Source organism: Gouania willdenowi, chromosome 21 (genome assembly GCF_900634775.1).
Source record: "Gouania willdenowi chromosome 21, fGouWil2.1, whole genome shotgun sequence".
Classification (NCBI taxonomy): domain Eukaryota; kingdom Metazoa; phylum Chordata; class Actinopteri; order Blenniiformes; family Gobiesocidae; genus Gouania; species Gouania willdenowi.
In genome coordinates, this window is record NC_041064.1 from 19,675,164 (window position 1) to 19,699,070 (window position 23,907).

The 23,907-nt window shown below is 38.4% G+C and overlaps 1 protein-coding gene across 1 annotated transcript; it reads left to right on the forward strand.

Moving 5' to 3' along the window:
- The first annotated feature begins 1,932 nt into the window (after positions 1-1,932).
- On the forward strand, positions 1,933-23,907 carry tspan7 (tetraspanin 7). Its single transcript, XM_028436194.1, has 10 exons — positions 1,933-2,032; positions 2,166-2,455; positions 4,698-4,889; positions 17,523-17,711; positions 19,726-19,800; positions 19,885-19,980; positions 21,137-21,292; positions 21,519-21,602; positions 22,767-22,852; positions 23,887-23,907. The coding sequence occupies exons 1-9, from the start codon at positions 1,933-1,935 to the stop codon at positions 22,833-22,835; spliced, it is 1,251 nt and encodes a 416-aa protein (XP_028291995.1). The 3' UTR covers positions 22,836-22,852; positions 23,887-23,907.

Below are 23,907 nucleotides of genomic sequence, written 5' to 3' on the forward strand. Positions count from 1 at the left end.
ATTGGACAAATGCTGTATTATGAATCATGTAAGGCACAATGAGTTGCCTTGTGTATGAAATCCATCAATCCATCCGTTTTCTGACCTGCTTGTTCCTTCTGTAGCAGACAGCAGGGGGCCCCCTTCTGTCATAGTGCCACTTCCTGCCTCATGGTGGAAGTGGCCTACTTAAGTCTCCCCTGCACCTGGCGATCAGTCTTGACTGCTGCTGGCTGGTGACAGGTGTGCTTTTAACTTCTCCCTCATTTGAGCATTTTAATCTGTTCTTAACTTGCCTTTCTGGTTTTAGAGCGTCTGTAGAACTCCGGTGGCAGCTATTTTCCACCGTTTGTTATTGCAACTTTAAGGTGGGACAAGCGTTTTAATACTTTGTTTGTATTTGGGTTTTAATGTTTGTTTCCATTTTAATTGCAGATTTTAGCCTGCTACTGTTTTGTTTAGGGTTAATTTTTAGGGATTCTTTTTGGTCGAATTAGAGATAATTTGGTATTTTTTTTAGAAATCCTTAGCTCTACACCAGTTATGTTTAGCAGTCCCTGGGTCTTTTAGTCTTTTTCCCTTGGGTGTGCTTGGGAGGGGGAATTGGCTAGTTTTCTGTTTTGCGCTTTGGATTTTTGTTATTTAGTGTGTTTGTGAGTAGCATTTTCTGTTTTGTTTGGGGTGGGGCTTCCTCCTCTCCAGCCATTCTTGTTCGGTTCTTTTCTAATATTTATCTGCCTTTTTCAGATTTCGTTTGGTTCTGGCCCAGGGGCTGCAAGGTTTTACCTTTTAATTGTACTTTTAATATGGTCATGTTAACCTACACTTTTAATCCTTATAAATAAATATTTTAATATTTTATGCTTACTCCTGGTCTTTTAAATAAACTTTGAATTGCATATATTAAAAGCACTGTCTCTGCTTTCTTTTACAAACGTATCTGTGTCCTTTGGTTTTCATATTGCTTTAGTTATTTTTTGGTTATTGATTATTTTAAGTTAAGTACCTCAGGTCACACTTCTTTTAAGGATTGCGGAGTGTATAAAATGTGCTTTACAAAAAAATGTCCCTTGTCTTTAGTACTGGACTGTTACCAGTTGATGAGCTGAATAGGTATGGTCTTTTAGATGCTTGTATTTTCGCTGGAGGGTTCGTACAGGATAAGTGTGGTCGGAAAGTGTCAACTGGGTTGCAGTGAAGGCATTTTGGATGGTAAAGGTCTTCTCTGGGTGTGCAGCGGGAGAGATCTGAAAACTGACAGATGAACCATGAAGAGTTTCAATCTCCTGGCGAACTGTTCTTAATGATAAATTTTCTGATTGTCCTACCAGGTGGAGGTTTTGAGCAGCTGCTTGAAGCAGAATGGTTCGTTGTGAACCATCATCGAGAACAGCATATGTTTTTAAAGTTCGGTCACCATTGCGGAGAATCACATTGACGACTTTAAGGAGGACACCATTACTGTCACTTGGTCTGTCAAGGTACAGTGTCTTCACAGCAGGAACAGAAAAATTGTTGGTTCTCTGATTTACATCAGAGTATCTGCAGATGTCTCCTTTTGCAGGTGGCGCAGAATTTCTTTAGATCACACTTTGCTGATTGATGAGTCCGAGCACAGCGCCAACAACGTTTGTTCTCCTTTATCCAATTGATCTTCTGATCCTTAGTTAGAACAGTAAAATCTGGACATCTACTGATGTGGTGGTCTGTTGAACGACAATATGCACAAGTTGCTGTAGACATCTGAAGGAGCTCTGAAGATTGTCTGGTCTCATTGGGTTTGTTTGTGCCATGTAGAATTGTTGTCATTGCTGGTATTGATTTACATGGGTGTTTATATTGATTGAGAGATGAGATGGAGTTTTCCTTTCTAGGTTGACAACGAGCTTCAGTTTGTAACCAAGATGAAAACATTTGTAAGTCGTATTTTAGGACATCCTGATTGCGGCATACATGGCGTTTGAAGCGACTGGAATGTTCTGCTGGCAGTTTTTCAAGCAGCCGATCTACATGAGAACCGCAGAGAAGTTCAGCTTGTCCTTCATTTTCCATTGTGCTAAGAAGACCAACTAATGCTTGAACACGGAGGGCAAAGTTATCCAGAGTGCGGCCGTCACCAGCTTTAATGGGAGGAAATAAGGAATTACAAGAAACCTTTAACAACCTCTGTCCCACTCTCCAATCAGTATTAGCTAAAGGGAAAATTGACTTCCGCTTCAACCCGCCTCATGCCCCCCACTTTGGTGGAATCTGGGAACGGGAAATACGTTCAGTCAAGAATGCTCTAAAAACGACCACAGTGACCATCTGTGCACCACAGATGGTCACTGAAGAGGTTATGAGAACCGTTCTGACTGAAATCGAAGGAATCCTTAATGCAAAACCACTTGGCTATGTATCTTCAGACATTGCGGACATTGATCCAGTCACCCCCAACCTTCTCGTTATGGGACGACACGACGCATCACTCCCTCTGGTATCTTATCCAGATTCTGAACTCCTCAGTCGACGGCGTTGGCGCCATACACAGATACTGTCTGACCATTTCTGGAAACATTTCACTAAATCCTACCTACCATCACTACAAATACGGCAGAAATGGAAAAGGGACAAACCAGAGTTGAAGTTGAACTCTGTCGTCATGATCCTTGATCCGCAACTACCAAGAGCTCTTTGGCCAGTAGGAAAAGTGACCCGGCTTATTCCAAGTAAAGATGAACTCATCAGGGCAGCTGAAGTTCTGGTTCGAAGGACCATGTAACGAAGGGTTCTGGTGAAAGGGGGCTGTCACCATGGGCCTCGGGTCATAATGCTCTTTTCACACAATGAGACTGGATATGGTTCAGTAAGTTTATTCTTTCTTCAGAGGCAACGAGGGTAGGAAAAAACACACATGAAATGATTGCCCTCGATGCAGTGCTGAACTGCTACCCCATGTGAGGATCCAAACCTGAGTGCTGGTGAGTGCCATCTTAAATAAGCAGTGACCAGGTGTATCCAATCAAGGGAGAAAAAAAAAAGGAAAAAAAACAAGGAAGTATACTGAAGGGAGGTGCAGTAAAAAAAGAGAGAGAACCTGTGGGAAACTAGTGATCTTTACTACAGTCACTATTGTTTTGTGTATCAATGTATGTTTGTATTGTTTTGTTAATATTCTACTTAAATTACTGGTGTTATTTTGTTTTTATTCTTTTATACTATTTTTGTTTTACTCTATATATTCTTTAAGGGTTTAACGGGAAACTCGGGGATGTTATTACATGTTCATGCACATAATGGCAAATAAAAATCCTTGAATCTTTGAATTATGTGTTTTTTATTAATTTTTTTTAGCTGTGCAAAATAGTGAAAAATAAATACACTTTTAAAAAATTTGAATTCCATTTTTGTTTTATTTGAATCAGTATTTTATTACCTTTTATCATTACTAGACATTTCAGGGGACCCCATTATATTTCTAGACAACCCTGCATGGGGTCACAACCCCAAGGTTGAAAAACCCTGACTTATTCTATTCATGCCATTTAGTGTCGATGGGTGGAAAAATGATCTGGTGCATGTCTACAGTAAAACAAGCATATAAAAAGGCTTATTTTGGAAATATTTTCCTAAGTTCAGTTCAAACTGAGCCTGAAGTAAAGTCTAAAACAGTGGTCACCAACACGGTGCCCGTGGGCACCAGGTAGCCCGCATGGACCATCTGAGGTGTCCTCAGGAGCTCAAGTCGGCTAAAATCTGATACTTTTCAGGATTCAAACTCACAAAGATAAATACATGAGATATGCAGTTGGTACTTAGTAAAGTTAAATACTGCTGATGACGTTTTTGTATTAAATTAACCATTTTTAAATGTTTATTTTCACTGAAACATTGTGACAAATGTTTTAAGTGTTGCATATCTATGGTCATTGGTATATTATATATATACAATTTAAATTTTTTTCAATGCAAAGTGGATTTTCAATCAAATGTAGAAGAAATTAAACAATTGCTTAAAGTAGGAGAAAAAAGTGTTGCATGTACTTGAAACCTCAACAATTCCTATAACTGTTACCAGGGCCAGCTTTGCCACTAGGCAACCCAGGCGCCGCCTAGGGTGTCATCGTCTAGAGAGGTGCCCAATTGAAAAAATAATAAAAAATTCATTAAAAGGTATAATACATTCGAAACACATTTTTTAACAATCTACATGTTTTTTTCTTAATTAAATTAAATTGTAACTATACCTGCTGATCTTCTGCCCATATTTATGCTATTATATTGCATTTTCTTTTATTTATTTTACCTCCCTAATTACATTGCCTTTTTTTTTTTTTTTTTTTTTTTTGCATATGTAGTAATTATTGTTATATAATTCTATTGTGCTGTTTGCACATTGTGTTATTTGGTTTTAAGATTTTTGTTAATTTTAGATTCCATTTTAACATTTTGCATCAGTGTTGTTCCCTCAGGACATTTGCACTATACCTGCAGCTGTAGGTGTTATATTGTTTTATATTATATTATTATTATTTCAGTTTTTTCCCCCCAATGGTTTGTTGTGTCACAGAATTGCATTGTTTTGTCTTAACATTTCAAATAAATAAAAATGTGTAATTAAAGTGAAAGCATGAAAATGTCTTTTTTTTTCTCCTCACTGCTGGCCCTTAAAACTATACAGATAGTGACCCTTGATCTAAAGTCTGAAATAAGTGGGACGCCCCGCTGTGAACCTGCAGGTGGTCAGTGCAGTGACGCTATGTGGATCCACCGCTGGGGGGCGCACTACAACACAGAGCACCGGACACACAGGGAGCGCTTTTCCCTCCGCTGCAGTTTGTATCACACCGTTAACACAATCCACCATGGAGACCAAACCGGTCATCACCTGCCTTAAAACCCTCCTCATCGTCTACTCGTTCGTATTCTGGGTACGTATGCTTCCCTCTTGGTGTTTATTCTAACCCTAACCACCCTGCGGAAAAACGACCGGAGCCCATCTTTGTGTTGTTGTTGTTGATGATGATGATGATGATGATGATGATGAACGGAGCCAGCATCATCCACGCCTTTGTTCGCACGGAGAAACACGATGGATCCACAAAGTGCGACGTTTTCACCGTTTAACGATAGAAATGTAGCGTGTGTGCGTGCGTGCGTGTGTGTGTGTGTGTGTGCGTGTGTGTGATGAGGCCCATCTCTCTGCACTGTGCGTCCACGCTGGTGGTGCGGTTATGTTTTTTTACCATACCTCCCATTTAACTAATCACGCATTCATCTGCGAGCTTCAGTCAGTCTATGTCCATGTTTTTCAACATTGGGGTCGGGACCCAATGTGGGGCCGCCTGGAATTGAAATGGGGTCACCTGAAATGTTTAGTAATTGATTAAAAAAAAAAAGTAATTGTTGATTAGAAATAGAAATACATTTTTAATTATAATGATCCCCCGCCACAAAGTGTGAAGGGGGACATAGGTTTGAGCGCCGTCTGTACATCCGTCCGTCCGAGTTAAAGGGGACAGCTTTTAGATATGATTACCAAATTCAGTGTGTGGCTTCAGGGTATCAATTCTTTCCGGAGTTATTGCCCTTTTCACGTTTTTTTGGACTGTGTTCGCGGTATCGACAAAGGGGACAGCTTTTCTTAGAAACCGTTTAGGATACGATAACCAAATTTGGTGTGTGGCTTCAGGGTATCAATACCTTGGAGTTCGAAAATGAGAAGCACGGAGTTAATTTTTCCAGAGTTAATTGCCCTTGTTCCATTTCTTGGACTCTGTTCGAGGTATCTTCAAAATGGACAGCTTTTCTTAGAAACCGTTTAAGATCGTGATTTTATATAAATATATATATATATCTAAGTTCTGTAAGATTTAGGACATTTAGGAAAAATGTTGTGTTATAATGACAACCAATCTTGCGGGTGATGTTTATGACTACGTCTTTTTGTCCTTTTTTAAATTAAAACAACACACAATCTCACACAACAGTATTCTATACTGTTACTTGGTCAAATATAAATTTAGATATTATTATTATTATTATTATTATTAATAATAATAATAATATGTATTTGTAATACAGTATAACAAACATGGTCAAAAAGTAATTCTTGGGGTCACGAACTCACGATCCAAAAAAGGCTGGGAACCACTGGTTTATGTAAATATTGTTGCAGACCTGTTCATTTATGCAGAAATAAAGACATTGCACAGATGCAAAGTGAATCAAATTTGAATCTACATGTATGCAATAACCAGGATTTCCAACCTTTATCAAGGAATGGCATTCATAACCATCTTTCAGATATTGTGGCCTTCCGTTTTGCAGCCATATACAGAATAAACGCAGTTTACTGTGTATTCCATCGCAATATAATTCATCTGCTGACTAAGACTAACTCCTGCACTATTGTGACAGTTAGTCTTTACCCAGAGGAGGAGCTAGACTTTAATACCGCAGTGTGTGAAAGGTTTATTTGGGAGGTTCATATTATATATTGACTTATTTTGATCATTAGTAGGCCTGCGTTTACTTTAGAAATGAAGTTAATTCAGGTCCCAAATATTCTGACAAGGATAGAGTGTCTTTCTTTGAGAATTAGTTTAATGCATTTAGGTTTAATTTTAGTCAAATTGCTTCGTTTAAAACCTATATGTGAAAGACAGCCTGGATCAATAAGGTCCTCTCAGCACAAAATAACACCACAATACAGGCTTTGTGAAGGAATTTCACAGGAGAGAAGTCGCTGAATTAAACTCAAGGTCCAACCATCCCACACTGGCATTAGTCATACAAATTCAAAGCCTTACAATTGCCCATTTTTAAAGCAACAGTGTCCACACAGTTTTAGTTCAGGATCTACAGTTAATCTCTGAATAAAACACCCCATCATGTAACGTTTATGTATACGGTATACTCCACCCAATTAAAATAAAAAGCTGTTTTTTTTAAAATACTGAAATATAAATATAAAGTTTAGTAAAAATGACCACTACTGCATTGCCATGAATCTGACGATACGATTCACAATTTGCATGTCTTGATACAATATATTGTGATATATCCCAATACTGAACAATGTGATATACATTGCGATATATCGCAATATCAATAATTACAATAATTTCATTTTTTTTTAAAACTTGCGAGAACAAGTAAATGGCAACTAACTGTTATCCAAGTACCAATATTAAGAACAAGTGGCATGTTTATCAAACTGTCAAATTACGTTTTTCAGAAACGTTAAAAGTTTGCTTCTACAAGAGATTCTGATTCTGTAAGTTCTTAAATTATTTTTTTTAAAAAGTAATCACACACATCTATAAATGTGTCCAGTATGTTTTATGTAAATAAAATGCAAACAACTTCCAAGCTAAAATGCATTAAGTAGTGACGTAGTTTATACCGTGGTATGATGTTCACTGACACGTGCTATGCATATGTTAGCGCAATGATTAAAAAAATCGATTTGGACATTTTTTTTTCGATTGATACGATTATTGTGGAATTAAATATCCAAATATATCACTAATACTGAGTTATGCAACCATAACTTCTAATCACAAAATTGTAATTACTATATGTAAAAAAATGTCCAACCATAAACTTTGTTTGCTTTTCTATTTGTGTCCTTTATCTTTTAACAGCAGCAGCAGTAAGATGTGTTTATACCTCCGGCAGCTCCCCCAGCTGCTGGAAGGGAAAACACTTTCAGTGCATGGCCTTGAACAACTTTGCAATCTGTAAGTAGTTTGCAGATGAAAGTCAAAGCTTTAGCAGCCTCTCAGTACAGAGGACTAACTGAGGTGTGGGACACAGATAGGGAACTTTTATATTTAGTCTGGATTGGATGGTCTTTTAGTGCAGCTTCAGGTTTCAGACACGCAGAGTTCAGACAGGTTGCGTAGCTCGATGGATCCGCTCGGCTCGGGGTGGAAGTTGGCACGCGGTCCAAAGTTGAGAAACAGCTTCAACGCCTGGACAGGGTTTCACTGTCAGCAGCCTGTCGTGGCAAATAATGATGTCCTCAGCGTGGACATCATTCACACGGGCAGGATGGTGGTATGCAGAGCAGGTGGTGGAGTCTGTGTTGTTTCCTCGCCAACATATTTTGTCATCACACCTTCTGTTTTTCTAGCAGGGAATGGAGGAGGAAAAGCAGGGTGATTGGTTGTGCTGCGTGGCCGTGCCTGGCATTGAATTTCAAACATGGCGAGCAGGAGGGGGAGAGCAGAGCCAGAGCTGTGTTGAACTGTTTGAGATGCAGCAGCAGAGGTCTGGATCACTCGCCGCTGCTATTCAGCCTTGATTTCCCAGTTGGCTTTAAAGTTAACACTTTAGCACCGATGAGGTGATTCCTTATCTGTATTTGGGAGCTGCTTTTAGAGTAAATGATCATTTGTTACTGATGATAAAGCTGTTTATTAATGATCCGAAAGGTCCTAATTCAATACTCTGAACATTAGTACCAGGTCTTTTCATCATCCACTGGCTGTTGTTCAGGTGTGATTGTGCTGCATATGAAAGAAAAATATTGGATTTTTCTCTACCACATATTTACAGGTGACCCACGGTGAAGTTCCATCGAGTATGTACAGTATGTTGAAGGCACACTGTATAACTTTTGGCCACTAGGGGTGCTAGACCAGTAACTTTCACGTCAAGCGCCCCTAGAAGCCACAAGCGCCGCAGCACAGCCGCAAAAATCAACAAACAGTCAATTGGGCTAGCCTCCCTTCGTCTTTTGATTGTGTATGCAGACAGTAGTTGACCTGTAACTTTGGGATAAGGATTGGCTCTAAGGGCTGGGGTGCGAAGCGGGGCTGGACGCCTGCCGTGGCTACAGTCTATGGGCTGGAGCAGCAGCCGCCACCGCCGCCCTCCTCTCCCCACCGCTCGGTGGCGCTCCCCCTGGATCGCCCGTCCCCCCTGACCGCTGTCAAAGGGGGCCGACAACAGCGGCGAGGCCAGGAAGTAGGCGGCGAGGCAAGCCCGCGTCTCCGGCAGCGGGGAGAAGAGTGCTTCGCACCCCAGCCCTGAGAGCCAATCCTTATCCCGAAGTTATGGATCTGACTTGCCGACTTCCCTTACTAAAGTATCCACGTTTAACTCAACTATCACAGCAATAAGTGCACCAGTTAACCCGACACAAAACTAGGGAAATGCCCGTATGTTGTGACATCACGTGGGAACTATATATATCCGAGCCCGTGGTCACGTGACTGTCATAAAGTGAAACATTCTCCAGGCATTCAGGCGGTATTTCAAGAGGAATGCCTGACCTGAGGAATCATTTAAAATAACTCATATGGGTCAACTCTTTAGGTTAAAAAGTCCACGGTGTGCCTTCAAGTTGAGTTTTTTTTTTTATTCAGAGAAGGATTTTCAGGAATGTTTTATCTCCCAACATGTTTTGACTGTCAACTGCCAGTCTTTGTAAGTTCTGTTGATCGCCTTTGATGGTTCCTTTGAAGTTTCAAAAAGTCCTCTGACAAAGGCTGACAGTTGACAGTCGAATTTGAAACATGCCGGGAGACAAAAATTTCCTGAAAAACCTTGTCTAAATAAACAAAACCTCAATTTAACATACTGTTCAAAAAGAAGACAAAATGAATCTCGCTAGAACTATTACATGGAAGTCAATCGAAACTTCAAAGCAACCATCAAAGGCGATCAGCAGAACTCTTAGGGAAGACTGGCAGTTTACAGTCGAAACATTCCTGAAAAACCTTGTCTGAATAAACAAAACCTCAACTTAACCTGGATTTGTACACATTCCAAGCCATAATCCAAGCACAACAACCCCTTCAACCACTTTCAAGTCAATTTACTCATTGTCATTTATTCAAGGCGTTCTGAACCAAAAAACCCTTTAGGTAGTAGACAATTTTATTTTTAGTTGTTTATTTGACAGGGACAATGTACATTCATCAACATTACAGTAAATGTACCAGAGATAGCCTAATGTTTATTTTTCATCTACTGCCCCTGGACAGCTGTTAACAGTCATACTAAAAACCAAATCTATTAACATTAGTACAATAAAAAAAAAAGTCACATTCTAAAACAGCATGAAAACATTCATAAAACTATATATTTCACCTTACTAAAAAAAAAAAAATCAGTTTAATTAAGTAGTTAAATAATTTTAAATATAAAATAAAATGCAAGAGAACTCATGACTATCAAAGCTGATGATTGCAGTACTGATTACTCTTTTCTTAGCTTAAAAAATACAATATATTAATATTACTGTCAAGAAATGTAATAAAATCTTTCATAAATGTCCACAAAGAAAACAAAAATACATCAATACAAATTGTTTTTATTGAGGATTTTTCAGGGTCTTCCAAAACCTTATGTTGCTGACTTTTGTTCTCAGTTTGAGTAATACCAGTTGATCAGGCCTTTTCTAACATTCCACACTAAAAAAAACAAATAATAAATAATAAAAAAAGTATGTGTGATTCCTGCTGATATTGGGTCGTATCGATATTGGTATCAGGGAGTTCTCAAAGCAGCATTTTAGGTATTGTATTGGAAGTGAAAAAGTTGCATGTGGACACAGACATAAGCAGAACTTCAGGAGAGGTTGGTAAAAAATAGCCACAATTCAGGGAAATGAACTAACTGCTTGTAAACATTTGCTTGGGAATTGTTCATCAACTTTTTTCCCGAATGTAAAACTAACCTTAAAATTGTAACATTTTCTCTAAGTTGAGTGTTGTTTTTTTTTTTTGTACTTTCTCCTAAACATTTAATCAAAACCTTTTTTTAAAAAACGTTGGATGAATGGAGACTTTGGACTGGAGGGTTCTGTTAACCATGTCAGGGCTCTTCATTTTGACAGAGAAAAACACCCTTGTGCTTAAAATACTGATATTATTAAAAATGTATTTGGAATAAATAATGTAGAGTACCTGCTATAGGGTTAGTGTTAGTTCCAAACTGCTGTCAGTATTTGTCACAAAAACACTGAATAAAAACTACTAGAGTACAACTCTATTTAATTTTTTTTTTAAATAATAGTTTTATGTTAATATATAGTGCTATAACTGAATAGACCTATTACTGTGCCGCTCCATTTACCCATTGAACGATTGCTAACATTCAGCACCTCTTTAAGAAGGATTGTGAGATTACAGTAAACTCACCGTGTCTGTTTTTCAGAACTGGAATTCTCAGAGAAAACCTTTTGAATGAAAATTGAAACATCACAGTGACAGACTGTGAATTGATTGCTGCGCTCCACTCGTATTAAACAATTTGATTCGGGAACTTGTTGCACTTAGGATTTAAATTGTGTGTTTTTGTGTCAGATAATAGACAATAGACTCCTCTGCACTGCCCTGCTGAGGGCAACACAAATCAATGACCGCAAATGCTTTATGGCACTATTGGATTTTAAAATGATTTTTGCCTCAACAAAGTGATGAAGTGCGTTTAGCTGTCGGGTGTTATTTCATCTAAAACATTAGCCATGAATAACATCCACCCGTGATCGGACCGCAAACAGATTCTCAGCAGACATGTTAACAATGACAGTGAATATGATTAAATAATAGCTCTAATGGAGTTTTAGTCAGGAGAAAGCAGTTCATCCCATATCTATAGTCAGCGATGTCTTTTTAGTCTACTCAGAGACTGTCATACAGAAATATTTGATGATGAATGGATTCATATAGGTGAATCCCAGAGTGCTTTTTATTATCTATTTTATGAACATTGGAAGTGGACCATCTGGAGTTCCAAGCAGTCGGGCTAAACCTGTACAAGTTTTTTTTTTTTTTTTTTTTTTTTTTTTTTTTTTTTAATCAACCTAAATAACTGCATTGACAGTTTTATGGTCTGCCATGGTTGTGTCCTTGACCAGTGAGTGGTCCTCAACTACAAAGTCATATATAGTCCTAGGCTAGTCTGACTCATTTATTAAAACAATACAAACCCATGCTCAGGAAACGTCCTGCGTGTCTTTCCCTCATGCACAATCCTTCGGAAATACTGTATGTCTGACAGAACAATTATTAAAGGGGAGGTATCATGTAAAAATCACTTTTTTTTTAGCTTTATATCATGTTACTGTGTCATTCCCTCCTGAAAAACATACCTCCAGTGTTGCACAGATTGATTCACATATTTTTGAGTAATCTTTAAATCTCAGCCATTTTCCTGCTGTTTTGCTCGAGGGGACGAGGCTCTGCCTTGGGGACGAGGCCCCTCCCCCTCCCATGTTCTCTTCCTTAGTTCCTTAGTGCACCCATCTCTGCAGATTTAGCTTTTAATTTACTTATTTTAAATACTTTTGTAATAAACCCATGGTTATGTTGTCTGTACTCATTTATGTACGCGCAGCAGCTCGGGTAAGCGTGCGTGTGTATTGGTGACAGAGATCTCCATCGGTACGTTAGCATTCCTCACTTTGATAATCATTCAAGTATTGTAGCGATGTAAAAATGTAGAAAGTAGCCAAATACAGCACACAGAAAAACAGAAGTAAACAAAATCTATGCGTGTTTGTATGAGTACTGAAGGGGGAGTGTTCATGGGCGCGTCAGACAAGCTTGGAGTTTCTTAAAGAGACAGACAAAATCGAAGCGTCATGAACTGTGTGCTGCAGAGGGAAATTTCTTTTATGTTTTTTTTTTTTATATTTGCGGCATTTCCCCCAAAAAAGTGATTAGCATAGTTATTTGAGTATGCAATAGAATGGTACTATTTGCCGGAAAAAGACATGATACCTCCCTTTAAGAAAGCCAATAAGAGAACAGTTAAGTAGACTATTGTAATTGTATCTGCAGGTTCTCCATAACCTCCTCCCTGTTCTCACTACAGATCACTGTGTCATCTGCAAACATCATCGAAAACAAAATGAATCCATGTTTTGAAATGGAGAAAGCAAAGTGAAAGTGACAAAGCAATCTAACCCATTTTTTTCCCCCATTCCCTCTTTATATTAAATCTGGCCCCAATGTGACACGGAAATGCCTCACATGCATGTTTTGGGACAATATCAAACGTTTACACACTTATTTCCTCTGAAAATGTGATAAAAGAACCTGAATGTCCAATTCCGCACGTAATTGTGTTCAAAATCTGGCGCCAAGTGTTATGGTGAGACTATTGATCATGTTTCCCTCTGATTGAAAATACACACTGAGCTTCATCTGAAGTGAGTTTTTCCACGCGTTGTGATAAACAAGTGGTTCAGATTATTATGACTGCATTCAACACTTGTAAACGCTCTGGTACAAAGACAGGTTTAGCTGTTGGTGTATTAGCTGAACTGGTGATTAGTGTACCCGGTGACACGTCTCCAAGCACATGACTGTGTAGGATTTTGTGCAAAACGTGAGGGGGATTCAGTTGGTGGTAATTGTAAGTTTCGCAAATGATGTTTTGGGATCTACTCGCACATTTCCATGGTATTTTGTCTCTTTTTAACAGGGGCTGGAGGTCTAGCAGTGTGGCTTATGTCTATGCAACGTGTTCTCTTGGGATTATAGCGTAACCATCCTCCATCCTGTTCACGTCAACTCTCTGAAGGATATAAAATGTAAAATTAATAAGAGTAGTTGACTCTATTAACTCAATTTAGCACATTTGCTATTATTTCGGCAAATGTATTAGGCAGTAAAGTCATCTAATCAGGGAAAGATGTGAAACGGAAAAGCGTAAAGTGACGGGGACATGACGCGGAAATGGGTAAAGCATGAAGCGGAATTAGGGAAATTTTAAAACGGAAAATCGCAGGCTCAAAATATATTATCTTGTAAAGCAGTTATTCGTCATTAAACATTGATATAGTGCAGCAGGACCGAGAGAGTGTAGGAGTTGACTTCAGCTGTCACTCTCTCTATTATCTATAACTCCTAACCATATAACACATAAGAAATACTGATATTTACCTTGAGAGGAGAACTAAATATGAAGTCCATTTAAACTATGTTTATTCATATGATTATCAGAAAAATCAGAAATGTTTTAATGGCCAAGTACAGTTTTTAGGACAGTACAAGGAATTTGCCTTGGTAGTCGTTGATGTAAACTTCTCTGGAATATGGAAGCTAAGAGTAAAATCTGTAGGTCGCCATTCCCCTGTGCGTAAAAATCATTGTGCTTGAATGATTTCTGAACAAGTTTTCCCTTCATAAAGTTCAGGTTCTTATTCACAGCCAAAGCTTGTTGCTGCAGAAGTCTTTGGTTGAAAAGGCAAACCAAACACTGACTGCAGAGGGGGCCTCGTGCATTTTTTAGTGGCATTGAGTGTAGTGGCTCCTCTCATGGTGAAGCTTCCTTGCCGACTGAGATTATTAATTCACACAAAAGATTTTTTTTAAACCCAGAGCTTATGTTGGGCCACTTCCCAGATCCAGCACCTCATTTTTAATTTTATTTTTTCCAGCACCTCATTTGCTTTTAGGTGTTTTGATTACATTTTTAAGTATTATATTTGGACAGCTGTATTTTTTGTTGCGTTAAAATCACTGGAAATGTCAGTGTACACACAAAATTGAATGTAAAAACTGAGCGTGAGTGAAGAAGAGAGGGGAAAGTCAGGCCACGCCCCCACGCTACATCTAAAGTATGGTTTTGCGCATAAAATGTTTCTCTTGTCAGCTTGGAAGACAATAGCTAAAAAAAAGTGAAGCTAAGCTTGAGATAAAGAAGTCCAAGGTTGTTTCTGTGGAAATCGCGGAAAAAGCAGCAGTTAGCATAGCGAGTAGCATCACCTGTAGCAATGATGCTAACGCAAAGGGCGCCATGGCTGTTATTTTGGCTGTTTGGACAAATAAAATGTAAGCACATGTTCTACTGTGCTGCTGATTTATACGGTGAGTTATGGCCTTATGGGCGTAAAAGTTGGTAAATATTTTGTATTTGTGGGTAATTGTGTTGTGAAAGTTTAGTGCCCTTTGTGATGAGTGGCTAAATTAGCAGTAACTTTGCGCTGTCCTTGGTGCTGAAACATGGCAGCTTTGACAGCTGTCACTCAGAGTGGATGCGCTCCGTAACGGGCGATTGTTTTTGCTTCTTTAACGCTGATTCATCATTCTTTTATTAAACATGTAGGTTAATTGGTTGCTTGTATTCATGTGATATTATTGGCCCATTTAGTTAATAAAAGGCCCTTTAAAAAAATGTATTCCCTGACATTTTTGTCTCTTTCTTACTGCCGGGACAACACCCGGTGTGTGTTCCGGGACCTGATGATTTACAAAGTAAGCATTGTTAAAACCATAAAGCACTTTATCCCTACACTGACGTTGTCTCAAAGCGCTTTACATATCATCTCATTCACTCATTCACCCTCACATTCACACACCAATGGGACTGAGCTGCCATGTTTGTGTTTAATAGCAAACCTTTTTCACAGCACATTTTCTGTCTGAGGGCTACATTATCAACACTAGCCTTTAGAATAATGACCAATCTGAGCATCAACACAGCAGAAAACAAAAGGGGCTGTGTATTTTTGTTCTTGTTTTGTAAATTATTTCTTATTTTGTGTGTATTTGTTGCCATTTAGGCTAGGTTATTGTCATTTTTGTCTATTTTCTTGTGATTTGGTCTTTTTTTGTTATTGTTTTATATGTTGTTCTGTTATTATTGTGTATTTTTGTTGTCATCTTGTGTGTTTTTGGGGTGATTTTAATTAATTTAGTTGTTCTTTGTGTATTTTTGTTGTCATCTTGTGTGTTTTCGACGTGATTTTGATTCATTTAGTTGTTCTTTGTGTATTTTTGTTGCCATCTTGTGTGTTTTTGGGGTGATTTTGATTAATTTAGTTGTTCTTTGTTTATTTTTGGGGTGATTTTGATTAATTTAGTTGTTCTTTGTGTATTTTTGTTGCCATCTTGTGTGTTTTTGGGGTGATTTTGATTAATTTAGTTGTTCTTTGTGTATTTTTGTTGTCATCTTGTGTGTTTTCGACGTGATTTTGATTCATTTAGTTGTTCTTTGTGTATTTTTGTTGCCATCTTGTGTGTTTTTGGGGTGATTTTGATTAATTTAGTTGTTCTTTGTGTATTTTTGTTGTCATCTTGTGTGTTTTTGGGGTGATTTTGATTAATTTAGTTGTTCTTTGTGTATTTTTGTTGTCATCTAGTTTGTTTTTGGGGTGATCTTAATTAATTTAGTTGTTCTTTGTGTATTTTTGGGATGATTTTGATTAATTTAGTTGTTCTTTGTGTATTTTTGTTGCTATCTTGTGTGTTTTTGGGGTGATTTTGATTAATTTAGTTGTTCTTTGTGTATTTTTGTTGCTATCTTGTGTGTTTTTGGGGTGATTTTGATTAATTTAGTTGTTCTTTGTGTATTTTTGTTGCTATCTTGTGTGTTTTTGGGGTGATTTTGATTAATTTAGTTGTTCTTTGTGTATTTTTGGGGTGATTTTGATTAATTTAGTTGTTCTTTGTGTATTTTTGTTGTCATCTAGTTTGTTTTTGGGGTGATCTTGATTAATTTAGTTGTTCTTTGAGTATTTTTGTTGTCAACTTGTGTGTTTTTGGGGTGATTTGGATGAATTAGTTGTTTTTTTGTGTATTTTCGTTTGCATTTTGTATATTTTTCTGTAATTTTGTACGTTTTTAAAGAGCAATTTTGTGTGTTTGCCCGAGGCCGCCAGTTGCCTCCGTCTGTCTTATGTGTTGATATAATAATAGAAAAAAAAATCATAACAAATGTGCCTGTTTAAAGATGGTAATGATGTTCTTTATGAGAGTTAATCTGTTTAGAGTTGTTGTTGTTGTTGTTGTTGTTGCTTTGAACAACAGGATGGCCAGAGGCTGGTTGTTTGTCAGGGTTTGTCCACACATGATGAGCACATGGAGAAACCATAAATGAAGCTTGGGAAACTCTTTCAAACACAGGCAGTGTGTGGGAACAGTGCAGCCTTGGACGAAGCAATGAAATATTCAGATGTTTGAGATTTACAGTGGGATGCCTGTTTCCTTTTCATTAGTTTCAGTATCCGGGGCTATAGAGATAGTTTACACAGACAGGAAGGACTAGACAGCGTGACAACAAACGGCCGCCGCCTTAAAGGAAAGAGGTCAGGATGATGAGTTAGCCCCTCCCTGCAGCCGCTTCATCAGCAGCCGCTTCACAAACTGCTCGCTCTCTGATGCCACAGGGAAACACCGGGCTGAGACACACACCGCTTCAGCTGCCTCACGCAACACACTCTTTCATCCAAAGGCTACATTTGAAATGCTAAGAGAGAGAGAGAGAGAGAGAGAGAGGAAGCGTATCGCCACAGATCAAAGAGCGTCTTTGATTTGTCCTCCTGCTCTCTCTTTTCTCACCTACGCGTGTCTGCAGGAATATTCATAAAGCAGGTGATCGTTCATTCTGTACTCCAGATACATTTACGCCTTCTGTCTTCTGTCTCCACCTCCTTACTCTAATTGCTCTCTTTTTATATTCTTGGTTCATCCTCTTCCTCCTCTTCCTCTTTGCAATGCTGCTAAAATATTCCTGTTGTACTCCTGCCAAGAAATAAAGGTCTTTCATTCGTCTTCCTCTGCTTTCTCTTTTACGCTCATCTCTCCAACCCACTGTAGATAACCGGAGCCATCCTTCTGGCTGTGGGAGTATGGGGGAAGTTGATGCTGGGCCCGTATATTTCTCTGATAGCCGACAATTCCACCAATGCTCCGTACGTCCTCATCGGCACCGGGACCGTCATCATCGTCTTTGGCCTGTTTGGATGCTTCGCTACATGCAGAGGAAGCCCATGGATGCTGAAGCTGGTGAGCATCTACACAACGAACACACAACACAGTGTTGTTTTAACTCAGGGCGTCGCAAATGTAACACTTGAACAGTGATCGCTATTTTTAGTGTCAATTTTAAAAAAATGTCATGGTCTAAAATAGGGATGTCCCAATAGAACTTTTTCACTTCCGATACGGTACCGATATTGCAGCCTTGCGTATAGGCCGATACCGATATTGATCCGATATGATATCAGCACAAATCATACGTACTTTTATTACTTTTTTTGTAAAAGACTTCATTGTTAAGAAAACAGACCCATTTATTATAAACCAATGGATTGCATATAGTTAACCTTTTAGAATAGGAATATTCTATGATTGAATCAAATAAATAAAAAAAAATAAAATAGAAGATATTGAAAAAATAAATCCAAAAAAACAATATATAATATATCGGAGATTTTAGATGCAGTCCGATAAAATATGATATTTGTTTTCTGGCTGATATCGGACCGATATCTGATATCAATATCGGATCGGGACACCCCTAGTCTAAAAACAACAGTTTGAGTTACTTTACCAATGACTATTGACAAAGTTGGTTGTACTCTTCTACACTAGCGCCAGTGGTAAAAATGAACATTAACTACACTATTTAATGTTAATAGACAGTAGTAGTGTTAAAGGTGTGGTCAATGATCCAAGTGAATGGAAAGCTGTATAGATAGATAGATAGATAGCTTTTTATTGTCAAAGTCATACAACAAAATTTGTAGTAGCTTGGGATGGTGTTACGACACATTAAAATAGAATAACAATAAAATCTTAAGAAATTAAAACACAAATATCTACTTAAGAAGAGGTAAAAGACATATATACAGTATATATCAAATGCAACAGTAATGAATAATATCACCCATAGTTCAGCTGTGACTCAAGTTTCAAGTACATTTACAAAATGTTTGTTTACTAGTGCGTGGGTACACTTTACTAATGAAGCAAAATGTGTCACTAGTGAGCATTTTATGCTAATAAGTGGGTGGGGAAATTCAGGCTTTGGAAAACATTACAACCAATCAGAGAGCTGGATTTGGTTATAATTCCTCCTACTTCATTAGCATCAGGTCTACTTGTATTTTTCTCGTACTACCAGGAGACTAAAAACTGTCTACTCGTACTACTAGTACGATTTTAAGCGTACTAGTAGTATTAGTAAAGAAAAATGTTGTTTTACTAGTAAAGGTTTTGGGTGCACCAGTGCCTGATTAGAACTTACTGGTAGATTTAAAATATGTCATTATTTTAAACTATTTATAGCTTACCTATGGGTGATATCACTGATGCTCAAATGGCTTATGAAATGTTCTAACAACCATAAATTACACACTTATGCACTTAGGCCCATGTAGTAATTATAATAATAATTATACTGGAAATATTATATATTATATCAATATAAGGATGCACCAATTGATCGTGATCACAAACTGGCTGATCATGTACATGACCACAATGTAGAAAACATTAAAACAAATGTTTGTCTGAAAAATATATTATTTTGAATTTTGTGTACGTTTGCATGTTCTCTATATTAATTCAATGACAAATGATCCACCATGACAAATTAAAAAAAAAAACAAATGGAAAAAAAAAAAAAGAGAGAAATGAAATGGTTAAATAACACTTCATTAGGGTTTTATTTTATTCCTACACAGGACTAATAGGCGTGTTGCTGTGTAGCTGTGTGTAGGTGGTGTCGGGTTTCAGAGGGAGTAAGAGCTGTGGCAAATACTGGTTAATTAGCCTGAGGTCACATGATACATGGGAGGGGGCAATGGTTGACCTCTATCCTGCTGAGAGCGATGAGATATCCATTGGGTGCACTATGTTCCATTAATGCTGCCTGTGTGCACTTGTGCATGTTTGTGTGTGTGTGTGTGTGTGTGCGTGTGTGTGTGTGAGTAATCCATAGACTAATGATGTTCACCTTAATCAGTGGTTTTCCAATCCAAACTATGCACAGTCAATCCTTCTCCTTTGTCTGTAGTACGCCATGTTTCTGTCGCTGGTCTTCTTGGCTGAGCTGGTGGCAGGGATCTCTGGTTTCGTGTTTCGTCATGAGGTCAGGACACAAGTCAACATGCAACAGTTGTCCTTCCCTCTAAGCTTGTGTGAAAGTGATTGTAATTTTTGTGGTGTCGTGTAGATAAAGGGAACCTTCCGCCGAACATACACAGACGCAGTGCTGAACTACAACGCTCAGGATGAGGCCAGTCGTGCTGTTGATTACCTGCAGAATAAGGTATATGCGCTCCTGATAAATGTGAAAATTGCTCTGATGGATGATGATTTATCGTTGTTGTGTTTTTTCCCTGATTCCTGTGTGATATTTACATAATCATGGAGACTTGGGTGCACATATCACCACAACTTCCACTTAAAAGAACCCAAGATTTGGGCTCTTCACCTGAATTCCTGTTTACAGCAGTATAAATTAGAAACAGATTTAAATAAGCTTCAGTTTGCCCCCTCAAAAAACCCATCATCACTAAATAAATCATTGTAGAAATCACCGCCAGCTTTATTGATTAGATACTGTCAGACACTAGAGCGGTCTGATTCATTTTATTGATGACTACATCAACAACTAAATACAGAGTTGCTTACCCGACCATTACTGAGCTACCAACAAATGAAGCTTGCAGCATTTATACAAACCTCATTTTTAAATACAGATATTAATAACGTCCCCTCCTCAGTTTCATTCACATTTTACTACTTTTAATTTCATCGTTTTTGACTCGTGTATTTTTTACTTTCCGGCATACTTATATAGAAAGTATTTTGAGGTATTAAGTATCTAATATTTTTTCAAGCTTTTGTAAGAAATGTCTCATTGCACACCTTTAAAATAGGAAGTGTCTATTCGTACGGTTGCCATACGGACAATTCCCATTGCTAGTGGTACGTTTACCGAAGTACACGTACGTAGCGTCTTAGGGTTAGGGTTAGGTTATAACCCTATATCGCAACAATAATTAGCGTTAGGGTTAGGTTTAGTCTTAGTCACGTGACCTAAACTGGCCATTGACTGACCTACCACGTGACCTAAACTGGCCAATGAGGGGCGCTGCGTACGGATAGAATGTCAATATATTGATACGGCAACCATGCGGATAGCCACTGCCTTTAAAATAAGTGACATCAGCTCTACTGTGCTTCCTACTGCCACCTACTGTCATGGAGGTGCTTTGACGTTTCAAATGAGTATATATGAATATATATATATATATATATAATGAGTTTGCTTTTAATGTTTTTTTTCTTAGACTTAACAAAAGCAATAATTATGTTCTGTAATTTTAAAATTAAATTTTCACAACCAAAGCATTTTGTTTCCAAACAATTCTGTTGGTTCTGAGTTAGAATCAATCCAACCTTCTGTTTGGTCCTTGTAGCTGCGCTGCTGTGGAGTTTATAACTACACCAGTTGGCTGTCTAGCGTGTACTACCCCTCCAATGGCATCCCACCCAGCTGCTGCTTTAACTCCTCCGACTGCAACCCCGAAGACCTCCGCAATGCAACTCTAGCCCCAAGCAAAGTCTACCACCAGGTCAGTGTTGGGTTCACATTCACTCGGCTATTCTTCAGCAGCCAGTGAGTTTGCAGTCCAGTTGTATTTAAATGTCATCTTTTAACTTTTCCAATTTTGCTTCCCTTTGCCAACTCTAATAACTGCTTCAGCTATTGTCCCTAAGGCCCTACTTGCCCCCCTGTCTGCACATTTAACCTTTCCCTGTATAGACCCTCAGCAAACTAACATCCCTCGTGTGTTTCAGGGCTGCTTCGATCTCGTCACTTCCTTTATGGAAACCAACATGGCCATCATTGCAGGAGTGACCTTTGGAATTGCCTTCTCACAGGTAGAAAGTTCAATATTAAAGGCTTAGAGGTCCTTGTCATGGTGCATAACAGTTCATGTTTACACGCATATGTACTGTATGTACTGTATGTCAACCCAAAGTGAGCAGTTATTATCAAACAGTAGCTATACTGACAAAAGAAGTCCTGCATCTTTACTAATGTGACTGAAAAGTGGACTCAAGCAGTTTTCTCTGATTGGTTTTTCTCTCTAATCTTCTATTCTTACTTTTTCAGTGATTTCACCATTTCTCTTTAAGCTGCTACACAGGAATATGTCAAAGTCAAGGCCAGCAGGCCACATTCTGCTCACCAGTGCATCAAATTTAGCCGTAGGAGGTTTTTGCAGTAAAAAACAAAAAATCAAAGACAAAACAATGATCATTTAGGATATCAGCATACAGTTGTCCATCCATTTTCTGACCCGCTTGCTCCTTTTTCATGGTCACTCGGAGCATATGGTTATTTCCATGATATTTGCAACTATACGCATTACACTTAAGGAAAATTCTAAGTCATTTTAAAACAGTGGTCTATATGTGCAAGTGTGAAAACTTTATTTATTTATTCATTCATTTATATATTTTACATTTTGTTTTATCAGGTGCGTCATTGAGAATGAGTTCTCATTCACAGTGACAACCTAAAAGCTCACAACACAAAAAAAGGCCCTAAAAACTCGCAACGAAACACAAAGGTCACGACGGAAGAAAAAAATCCACGAAGAAGAATAAAGTTACAGAGGTTAATGAGTGAATTAATAAAGATTAAATCCATGAAGAAGAGTTTAACCAGAATTTAGAATTAAAGGAATACTTGCAGCAAATTTTAAGTATGTATAAACTACATATACTTACTTAGTTTATACATATAAGATTATACATATAGGATCCTATATATAGGATTTGCTGCCTGTATTTGTTCGATTCTCACTTAAGATTTAACCTCTTCTTCTTGGATCATTCAACCTCTGTTAACTTCACTCTTTTTTTGTGGATTTCTACCTCCATTGTGGCTTTTGTGTTGTGTTGTGTTGTGTGAGCATTCAGCTGCACCATAATTTTACATATTACATAAGGTTTAATCAACTCTCAATGATTAAACATCAGGAGCCTTAGCAGTGTTTTCTATTTCCACTAAAAACACATAATTTCTTCCTCTTTCAGCTGATTGGGATGTTGCTGGCTTGCTGTCTGTCCAGGATCATCACAGCCAATCAGTACGAGATGGTCTAGCTGATGTGACATGGCAGGTGAGAATAAATTAGTCATACTTTTTTACCAGGCCGTCCATGCAGAACACCCAGTGAAGAGATAATGATCTGACACGGTACCATTAGGGGGTTTGGATTTGAAGATGATGCCAACAGACAGCTGACAGAAAGGATAAAAGTGTTTTTTCTTCTTCATATTTTTCCCCGAGTGCAGATACTCAGGAAACACATTGGTCCATTTAAGTGTGTTGGTCCCTTTTTTAAAGGTGCAGTACGCAACTCTCAGATCCCTCTCTCCCCCTCCCTCTCCTCGCTGCTCTCTTGCCCTGCCTCCAAACTTTCCAAAGTCCCTCCTTCTGAGGCGCTAACAAGCTAACGTTAGTCCGACAGCAGCATCACAGTCATATGACATGCTCTGTTAAAAGCATATTACTGCAGCACTTCTCGCTCTCTATGTGCACACACCTCAGCAGCAGCAGCAACAACACGGTGTTGCACTTACTGCACCCAAACGGAGGCTGCTGTGCGCACATGAACAACACATGCACCACAGAGTTCTAGTGTAACAATTACACATCAAACATAATTTAAATCAAGCTGCAGTAATTACCTTTCAAGCAGAAAAGTTGCTAATTCCATCTTCTACTCCTCCAGACCTTACACATAAAAAAGACGGCGCTCTAGCTCCGGGAAAAGGGCGGGGGCTGTGAGCAACAGCTGTCAGACAGTCCATCAAACACAATCCTGGCTCTGATTGGTTCTTTTTGCTCGGTCACAGTGCATTCTGGCAATCTGCCAAAGGCTGCAGGAGCAGCAGGGGGAACTCAATGAGCCTGTTTTTTTCACACAAACTACTAGTTTGATGTAAAGCTGTCCTTACATAGTGACTGCTTTAGGAAATATGACAAAAAGTCACTTTTATAAGAGTTGCTGACTGCACCTTTAAACGAGGAAGATATACATAAAAAACAACTGCACATGATTTGTTTAGATAGACCGTCATCAGGAAAGGGGCGACAACCTGATCAGCGATTAAAAATGTAAAGCTTGTGATTTTGTTGTTTCTCTTTCAGGGAGATGACGAAACGATGAAA